This window comes from Sorghum bicolor, chromosome 1 (genome assembly GCF_000003195.3).
Source record: "Sorghum bicolor cultivar BTx623 chromosome 1, Sorghum_bicolor_NCBIv3, whole genome shotgun sequence".
In the NCBI taxonomy this organism is placed as follows: Eukaryota; Viridiplantae; Streptophyta; class Magnoliopsida; order Poales; family Poaceae; genus Sorghum; species Sorghum bicolor.
Window position 1 is genome coordinate 70,900,791 of NC_012870.2, and position 10,936 is coordinate 70,911,726.

At 37.8% G+C, this 10,936-nt stretch overlaps 1 protein-coding gene across 1 annotated transcript; it reads right to left on the reverse strand.

The window, feature by feature from the left end:
* On the reverse strand, positions 428 to 4,675 carry LOC8054304 (J domain-containing protein spf31). Its single transcript, XM_002468100.2, has 9 exons — positions 4,438 to 4,675; positions 3,448 to 3,538; positions 3,293 to 3,353; positions 2,556 to 2,633; positions 2,370 to 2,443; positions 1,960 to 2,073; positions 1,779 to 1,886; positions 952 to 990; positions 428 to 886 (listed from the first exon to the last, which is right to left on the reverse strand). The coding sequence occupies exons 1-9, from the start codon at positions 4,524 to 4,526 to the stop codon at positions 800 to 802; spliced, it is 741 nt and encodes a 246-aa protein (XP_002468145.1). The 5' UTR covers positions 4,527 to 4,675; the 3' UTR covers positions 428 to 799.

Sequence of the window (10,936 nt, forward strand, 5' to 3'; positions counted from 1 at the left end):
ATCCAATGTTTTAGTCGAGTCAGATTAGTGTGAACCTATCCAAGGGTTATCGGCAGTTGCATCCCTACTGCTGTTCATACTGATACTGTTAGGCTGTTAGCTATACCTTCCGCGCCTGCAGCTATCTGTTGATTACAGCCTTTTTTTTATGCAGATCTTGAGTCTTGACAATGGTAGTGTAATGTTCCTGTATGGGCTTTCGAGGATTCAAGTCCAAGCACGCGGCCAACAGGTAACGACAAGTTGATTTTCCTCTTATAACAGTTTTGAATTGCAGTCAGTCGAATGCAGATACTAACCGAGCACCTTCCTGTTCATCGTCAAGAGTACATCGACCTTTCCTGGTACATGGCTTTTCGGAATATCGCACGGGCAATTTTCATTCATAAATCATGTCAGCCGCCAGACTATTCTCTACATCGGCATCTAGTGAAAAGTGCATCAATGATGACAAACCATGTATATATATCAGCATTACTTACATTAAAATGATACAAAACAGTAAAGAGACGAGCCTGTCAACATTCACTTCAGTAGGTTCTTTTCCAACGGAAAATTTGTACTTCTTTCCAGTAAAATCTTCAGACTGATGAGTACATCACCCAAATCACTCTAGGTAGCAATACGGGTAAAATCTGTTCTGTTCACTGACGACACTAGAGCTCATCAGCCCAGCGGGCATAATTGAACCTCACAACCTTGAGGGCCAGCGCAACATGGAAGGGTTGCAGTTTGAATCTGGTGACACCAAAGATCGCTACCAGATGTTCTTTGATTGCTGACACTAATATCATTCCTCTCAATTGCGCTTTACTGGCCTTTGGACATAAGATTTGTTTGGATCTTCAGTCTTTAATTTTGGGGGTTTGATTTCACCTTTCCGTCCCTGCAGAAAGGAATTTCAGATACAAATTCATGAATAGGAACATACTACTTGCCATATGCACTAACCTTCTTTCCTGTCTTCATGAAATCCCTCCAGCTGGAGACCTACAAACCCAAAATCCATTGTATTAGGCAGTTGGTACGTTTGAGCAAAGATGGTACGTTTGAGCAAAGATAGCTGCACTATATACAGATCACAGGGAATGAACTTTATAGTGTAAGTGCAACCTTAGTGAGAATGTGGAAAAAATCACAGTAACTGAAGTCATGAATGCATCTCTGAATATATGTGATGTGCCCTAATCCTTCCACCTTGCATTATTGCCTTGGGATACCAAATAACAAGGACGCTAACCACCTCATGCTTTGAAGAGTCAGAAATGGCAAGTAGTATGTTCTAGAAAAGTACTCCCTCTGGTAAAAAATACTTGACACATTTGACTTTCCAGTCTTCAATGCATATGTTTGACCACTAATTTCTTCTAGAATATTTCTGAAAATCATTTGAACTTAAGAGATTTTGCGTATTTTCAATACAGATCCACACATATAACCAACATGTTTCCAAAGTCCAAACAAAATAGTGGAACAGTTATTTGATGTTCGTAATTTTTAAGGTTTGACCAAATCTAGCTCTAAACAACATGTGTTTGTGGCCAGAGGGAGTAGGCCACAAAAATCCAGATACTCAAGGTAGCATTTGAGGTAGTATCAGCTACTATGCAAAATATCTACGAGCAGTACTGTGTTATGCATCATGATCCTTCTCCTTTCCAGCTTTTGGTACATTTTTCAGTACGAGTACATAGACCTAATTTCGTACTGACATGTCAACAGAAAGCGAGCATAGCTAACATTGTGAAATTTCTACATAGAATAGACTGCAAACATACCCGCTGGTCTCTGGTCTCCTCCCACTTCTCTTCATGCTCTCTCTTCCTCTTCCACATCTCTTTTGTTTCCTCCTCGTCCTTCTTAAGTCTTCCTTCTTCCTCAGATATCTGTGCAACGCCCACATGAATATAGCTCATCCGACAATCCCAAATGATAACATTAGGGGAAAAAATACTCTACCCTCATTTGCATTTTTCTCCGACGCCATTCTTTGTCCGTCAAAATTTCACGTACTTTAATTATTAACTGCTGCTGAAATTCGTCCGATCGTTCAAACTGCTCTTCATATTTTCCCTGCATATATGCAAGCAAATCATTAGGGGTTCTGAAATGTGGAAGATGCATGAAATCCAATAAGATATATCAAAGACTTCACAGAACTGAACTATTATCATAATATTTTGTTAATATCCAACTACTGGGACATGCAGATGATGTTTGCAAAATGAAACAGCTACTGTGCATTCATTAGAGATTTCAACAAATGAAGTTTCAGATAGATGGAATATTTTTCTTTATGGATAGATGTTTTTCTCAAGTTTTGCAAAGTCCAATCAAAAGTCACATCACCTTCCATAAAATTCTCTTACCTCATCTACAAGAGATTTTATCTTGGACGCACTATCTTTCTTCAGCTCCTTTTTCCGCTTTGCCCTCAATTCTTCTGTATTTTTCAACACAAACGAACATAAAATTTTGTTTAGTTCATGGTAGCTGTACTTCAGTTAACTAAATCATTGTTGTCAATAAGGTATACAAAAAAGATCAATTCACACCTTTTGCAGCAGTAACTTGGTCAAGAATGTAGCCTCTTTCCTGTGGATCAAGCAGGAGCTGTTGTGCTTTTGCCAGAGCTATACCATCAAGTGAATATATATCAACGACCAAGGAAAAGAGCTATACCATTCAAACATGGTCACTTTCAGTGGTGCTATGACAGATTTAACTACAGAAGTCCAGATCTTACAAGCAGAGGTAGTGCAAAAGGTCCAAGATAATCTTTAGAAAACCATAAGTCATACAGGAATACTCAAAATGAGCAATCCTAGGTTAACACCTTATTAGCACTACTATCTTAATGAGCAAAACTAAAAAATGCACAGATCCCATTTCTAAGATCATTTCTTTGTTGTTTAATTCTTTGAATAGTTAATCTGTGCCTTACTGTGGATATCTGATAACATCCAATTAAATCCATCTCCAGTTCTTTTCTATTATGAATTACGAACTCATGCCCCTTTCCGAACATGAAAATTTAAAAGCCTATTCATGCTGATGCTATCCATTTCAAAGTTATTTATTTATTCCGATTTGAAGGATATATAGAATTACCAACCAGCATATGTTCCTTGATGGTTTATAAATCGTACATATCATATTTCAAAAATAAATCCATATATGCCGTACAGCAATGTAATGTGATACCATTTCACAACATGACAATATAATGAATTACTGTAGCACTTTGCTTCTCATGTGCTCCAGTAGTTTCGTTACTGGCTCATTTCAGTACCTGCAAAAGCTTCTTGTGCCTGAGGATGCTTGCATTTATCAGGATGGACCAACAATGATAACTGCAGAAAGCACGTCAGACAAAAAAAAATTAGATCTACACAAAAAATGAATCAAATGGAAGACTTTATAAATATCAAATCAATGCCTTTATACCTTCCTGTATTGCTTTTTCACCTCATCTGGTGATGAATCAAAAGACAACTTAAGATGCTCGAAGGGGTTTAACTTGAAGCAACCAAGTATCCTGATAAATTTAGGATGTGTCAGGATAGGGAACTATTGTTGAGAAGAATATAACCTAGCATGAAATTTCAATTGATCCATTTCTTTCAATTGAAAATATCCCTAGTTCCCACGTAACAAACTTCTAATCTTTGTTGCAAAGAAATACCACTATATAATATAATTCAACTTATAAGAAACATCATTGTATAAGTTGGAGGTTCATGTATAACTCCTTCTTCAATACTTGGTGTTACTTTTTTTTTCTGAAAACAGGGTAGTCTCACTCAGCATGGAAGATTTCTAAACATGGATTGCAAGAATAATATTATAAGACTACTTAACTCTATGATAGCAATTCACAAAAAAAAATGTTTATATATGACAGTTAGAAAAGTTTCACATTAAATTCGAACATTAGGTCAGTCATCGAACTGCAAGGTCTAGCTCCTGCCAACCAAACTTGAACAATTCCAATGCTCTGCTACTGATCTCAAGTACCAACGACCGCTCGAAACCGCACATTCTGTGTATTCTATGGCTATACCAGGATTTAATCATTGCATAAGGAAGTGGCAGAAGCTAATTTCCTGTACCAATTTCCATAGCAACAAAATAAATAATAATTTTGGTGCACTTGTGACAACAAAAAACAATTAACCAACAAAACCCACGCGTTTAGGCAACTAGAACAAGCGAACGACTGTACAAACGCAACCTAGGGTTCATTCGAGCTAAAGGGTTCTCCAAAATCTCAGCGAAGATTTGGCGCCCAGCCAATTGCTACATCCACTAGGCCGCACAATAGAGACGAAGAACCCGAAACAAATGGGATCTGAAGCTACATGAGGCGCAACGGTGATTCGCAGCGAAAGGGAACCGCCGTGGAGAAGATGAGAAAGGGAGGGAGGGGAAGAAGACCTGAGCACTTCGTTGTCCCGCTCGGCCTCGCTGACCTCCGCGAGGAAGCTCTTGAGGAGCTGGTCCTCGTCGGCCTCCGACGACCCCATGGAGGTGGTGGAGGGGTCAAGCCGAGTAGGAGAAGACGCGGTGAGGTCGGGGCGGCCTTCGGGGGGAAGACGGGCGAGACGACAGCGTGCAGCGTCTGCGTGACTTGCGTCGCGCGGCGAGGGTGGAACGGAGGGTTCAGATTTGTTGTGCTCCCAAGGTTCCAGGTGCCGGCGTCCCGCACTCCCGCTGTGCGCCGGCGTGTGACAGAGGGTGGCTTCGGCAGAGTGGGCCGGGTATTTTGTGGGCTGTAGCCCATCGTCGCGCTTGGTTTGTTAGAATTTCGCGCTTGAATTCAATCAAAAGGAAAATGTTTATTTTTTTTAGAAAATGAAATATATTAATAATATCTCAGCTTCGGCATTGACTAATGCATATAGCTATTCTTTATTATAAAAAAACACAAAGGTCTACGCAAGCTAAAAATAAAGTTTTAATCCAAGAAGGAAGAAGGAAAAGTTTCCATAAGCAACATCTAAGACGTAATTCTATTAATGAATCTCTAGTCGTATCTCGCAAACACCTCCATCGTGGTTGACATTCTCTAAGTTAAAACAAAGTCTGATTTCTACCCCTCAATGAAGAAATAGTTTTTTTACATCCTCTAACTTTTTAAACCATTTAAATTTGTTTTCTAAATATTAATTTTTATCAATGTGGTGTGATGCCACATTTACACTCTTACATGATACCACATCAAATTATGAGAGAGATAAATCAAACTATTAGGGCCAATTAGACTTTATCTAGAGATTATCTAGAGAATAACAAAAATTGTTTACGAAAGATTATCCATATATTTTTCTAAAAATTGCAACTAAAACCCATAAAAACTAATTTAATCTTAGAAATTTATATAATATTTACTTTACATTCGAAATATATGGAACCACTTTCATTTTTTAAGTCATTTTCTATATTACGATTCCTTGAAGCTATTTAAATATTATATTTTCTTCTCTTGCTTTTTATTTGTTAGTTGATGCTCTTGTTATCTATTATAATTAATCTATGTCGATGATCTAGAGCATGTAGAAGTTCAATTGACTTCAGTGACAACACACGTGTCGTGTAACTAAGGATGAAAACGGAACGGAAATATCCCGAACCGAACCGAACCGCTTTCTATATTTGATCCGATCGAATTCGTATTTTCTTGTCCGACTTTATCGTTTTCGTTTTTGTATTTTAGATGTTTCGTATTTCAAATGTAATAGAAAACGGTTTTGATATTTTTCGACCGTTTTCTACTTTTCTACTTTTAATTTGAAATATTTCGAATTCAAAATTTGGTTTAAACCGAATTTAGTCAACTGTAGGGTCACACAGTCCAATTACAGACTACTCACCATGCATCTGCGTTCTTTCTACTGGTGGCTAGTGCGTTCCTGCTAGCTATTAATTGCTTATTCGACTTATATTTATGTGTGGGCTATTATATTAAATACTAAGACCAAGGATCATGCACTTTTTTATTATTATATGCACTTAAACTTGATCGTTTATATACTTAGTCATGCACTTGGTACTACATATTGGTATTTCGTATTAGGTTTTCGTATATCGACCGTGTTCGACATAAATCCGATCGAATTGGTTCGTTTTCGAAAGTCTCGATATTTCGTAAGTTCGTGTTCGTTTTCGTGTCCGACTTTACCATTTTCGTTTTCGTTTTCGTATTTCAAATGTAAAAGTAGAAAACAATTTAGGAGTTTTTCGACCGTTTCCGACCGTTTTCATTAACCATCACATACTCGGTTCTATTTAATATGAACACATATATCACTTGTACATACATACACACTCTCGATATGAAACGCGCACACGTCACCCATCCCCTGTGGACACATATATTGAGGTTGACAAATTCATCACATACATCGACAACTCATAATATCTTCTTAGCTAATAATTTCAAATCTCACCAAATTTGCATGTTAATAAACAAGATCTAACTCATGTGGCATGTCTGAGTTTTAGACTACCTATAATAGATGAGAGCAACTACTAGCAAATAAATGTCAAAAGGAGACAATACAATATTCAAATATTTTCAAGCTAGGTACTATAAGATAGAACATGATTTTTAAAAATTGTTTTAATTTACTCTAACCTAAATCATGTTTTCTATGAAGTTTCTAATGCTATATCAGAATTTAGAAATTCTAATTGTATAACACTCAAAAAAATATGAAAAAATTTCTAAACAAATTATAGTTTTTAAGTAAAAACTCATTGTTTTTGCGAGACCTAGTTACAGATGCAGACGCTGATCTTCCTAAATTATTTTTTTGACTGAGCTAGAGGGGCCGAGGCCCCTACAGGAGATGCATTAATGAAAACAAAATTATTAACATAGTCTAGTTTACCCCTCTCTCTCGCGCGCACGCGTGCATTGACGTGGTCCACGTAGAATGGTTGATCTGGTGCCATATCGACCAAAAACCGCTTTAAATTTTTAAAACCACTTAGGAGTGAATTCAAATGGTTTCAAAAGTTAGAGGAGATTAAAACTTACTTTCCCGATTGGGGAGGCGAATCAGACATCGACAGCAACAAAGAGTTTCAAAAGTTGGAGAGACTGAAAATCAATTTTTCTATTGAGGAAGAGGATTAGACTTTGACAGTAACTGTGGAAGATCAAATGAATGTTTTTCTAAAGCAATATGCAAAACTTCTATGGCAGGCGTGGATCAGACTTCGACAATAATTGGGGAGATAAAATGGATGTTTTCTGAATCAATGCAAAAACTTCTACAACAGACCTAGTGTCTGACTAGAGTCACTTAACACTCAATGCTTATATCAATTTGCAAGGAAAGAGTCCTTTCGGTCCTCTCAATAATGCTCCAAGTTCGATTTCCCTTCACCTATAAAACCATATGTTGGTCCTTTTTATTTTTGTTAAAACCATTTGTTCTTTTGACCTATGTGGTTTCCATGGCAGTTTTAGCCTACGTGGAGCAACATCAATCATCCTGCATGCGCGCCATGTCAACCACGGCATGGTAGACTGAACTACATTGATAGTTTAGGATGGTCAGATAAACTTATATTTTTTAAAATAAAAATCTTGTTTAGAAAAATTGTTGAGAAAAATGGAACCGAATTTGTTCCTAAAATCATGCTCTATCTTTGCGGAGTCATTTTAATATTCTATGGTATCCTTTTTAGAGTTCTATTTTCTAGTAGATGCTCTTGATCAAACTTTAGCTAATTTGACCAGCACGCATCCCAAAATTATATTTCTTTTGTGAGGAAGGAAGTACAAATAAGGTGCTCTAATTGTAAGATATAATGTGGGTCCCATGGCCTATGCAAATGGAATGGAATTATGAAACATATGGGGCTATAATTTTTAATCACATGTAGATGTGTTGATCATAAATTAGTTGGTTAGGTTTTTATGATGAAGCATACTCATCCGGGTTTAACTCCTCGACTTGACATGAGTACTCATATTTTCCTGAATTTTATTCTATGACTAGGTAGCTTGCCCGTGCATTGCTACGGGATAACAAATTTTTTGTACTCAAAACACATGATCACACGATAAGATAACAATACTATAAAATTAAATACCGACATTAAAATGACATTTAATTCAAAAAAGCAAAGTTTGTAAAATTAATACAATCATGAAAAGTGCGGCGTCGCAAGCTGACCAACTATATTGTATAGGCATTTCCATGATACGGCTAAGATAATGTTTTATATCGGCAGAAAGAAATCTCCGATATCAATTTCTTTTGTGTGCCAATAAATTCACGAATAAGTTCCGCCGTATTTCCATACTATTTTGTAGATATGTTTTAGTATATGTAAATATTAATGACTATCACATAGATAATATTGCATGTTCTGAAAAAAATCTTACAAAACTTAAAAACAAAATATTTATCTCAACGTATAAATATTTATGCCTTTCGTAGGAGGCATTAACATCATATATGACTCATTTCAGAAACTCAAGTAGTTGGCAAAACTGGCAACACTCAAATAATGGTAGTAGTATATTGGATAGATAAATGACCATAGAGTGCAAGCAGTACATACTATCAACACTCAAATAATGCCAGTACTTTAGGAACTGAACTATCAAGAGACTGGTTGCAAGCACGCTTCTGAATGAAACATGAACTCAGATAACCCATTACTTGAACTATCAACAGGGAGCTTGTTAACTTGGGCGGCGGGCACGTTGCAGCGCTCGCGGTGCTTTCCGCGCGGAAGCCGAAGGACACCCAATCACGATGGTTCGGCGGTGGGCAACAAGCGGCGGACGTTAAAAGCAGATGGAACTTTCGTAGGAGGTCTACAAGACATTGAATTTTTAAGAACTCTGTTATCTCACAACCTGAAACTCTTAGTTCCAGCAATGCTAAAGCTGACATTACACTAAGCAACAATGTTTATACTTCAACATATTCTTATGCCTCGGAGAAACTTCTGCAACAAGACAAGCCAGATGAGAAGATTCTGCATCAAGAGAAGCCAGAGGACAAACCTCTGCATCAAGAGAACTCTGATGAGAAGCTGCTAGAGAAACCAATTGAAAAGCCTATTGACAAACTTATGGAAGAGCCAAGCTGACCACATAATTGAAAAATCAATTGAACTACCTACTCAAAAGATAACTGAATCACCAATTGATGAGCCAGCCGAAAAAATAAATGATGCACAAAAAATAACAGAGATAACATCTAAAAATACAGCTGAATGGACAATAGAAAATGCAACAGAAGAGACACCCGAAAGGGCAATTGAGGAACTAATTGAAGAGCCAGATGAAACTATTTCTGTATCATTAACTGGGCCGAAGCAGTTGGGAAACACATCACTTGTTGAAGGAAGCAGTGCAGATCCTGAGGAAGATCATTTAAGTCTGCATCTACTAATCTTCAGCCTGGCAGTGGCACTTGCATTGTAAGTTGCAATTATTGCTCTTTTAGCATTATGCTTAGCTGTTCCTCATCCAATGTTATTAATTATTTATATATTATCAACGTAAAAAAACAAGACACTATCCATTTGCATGACTACAGGCAAGGGAAGAGCTAATGGATTAGAAGCATCTAGTGAAAATGCAAGCCGTAGCATTAACACATCTGCACGCACCTATGTCCACGGCCACACAGCGAGTGACAGGGACTACGGACGACGTCGTGATCTCCAAATGAACTCCTCCAGTCAGAGCAGAAGACGTCAGACGTCTTGATCCATCAGGCACAAGATGAACTCCCGAGGCCAGTCCAGAAGATTGCGGATGCGAGGACAAAAGATTTAACACTGCACGGGCCTGGGTTGTGGCGCCGTCCAGAACCAGTGGACGCAACACCGAGTTGGTTGCCTGGGTTGCGTCGTCGACGCAGTGGAGCCTGGGTTGAGGCCTATGCAAATGGAATGGAATTATGAAACATATGGGGCTATAATTTTTAATCACATGTAGATGTGTTGATCATAAATTAGTTGGTTAGGTTTTTATGATGAAGCATACTCATCCGGGTTTAACTCCTCGACTTGACATGAGTACTCATATTTTCCTGAATTTTATTCTATGATTTAACGACACTATGTTTTCAATGGTCGGCGACGTCCTTGTCTACAGCGAGACAGCTGCGGTGACTTTATGAATCTCGAGAACTGTAGATTAAATCCTTCAGAGGTGCTTATAAAGATAAGGTTTGCGTACTAAAAACACGGATCTAATGATTCATGTTTAAAAATCATATTTTTTTTAGAAGTTGTTGCCCTAAAGGAACTTTATCATAAAACAAGTTTATTTTTAGGGACAGCTTTGTTAATAGAACCACCTCTTTACGAGCTACAATGCTCTCTCGCTAGAGTTATATGTGGTTTCTTATGTTGTTTATCTCTACTAAAAATGAAAATCGTCGGCAAAAATTATTTCTATAGTAGTGTCGCTATGATGCCAGGGCGTCCTGTTTGGTTTCCTTTGCTAAATTTTAGCTAGCTAAACTTTAGTCATTTTAGTAGCTAAAGTTCTAAACATATTGACTAAAAAGAGCTAAAATAGTTTAGTTCCATTAGTCATCCAAGAATAACTAAAATAATTTTAGTTAGCTAAAATTTAGTAAGGGGAACCAAAAAGAGCCCAAGACTATGTAAGAAGATAAGGCGAAGTTTTGGCAGGACCCATGGTTGAATGGTGGTGCACCAGTTGACACTGCCCTTAAGTCTCAATTGCTAAAGCAAAGCTAGACGAGAGGCCTTTGGAGGATGGATGATGAACAACAGATGGCAGAATTTGTTCAACTTGGGGGTCTATTAAGAATGTGAAACTCATTGATGAAGACGACTCCATCGCTTGAAGAGGACCGCGCAAGCGGTGAGTACACAACAAAATCGACGTACAGCATCCAGTCCAAGTCTTGCACTTTGACGCCGGACA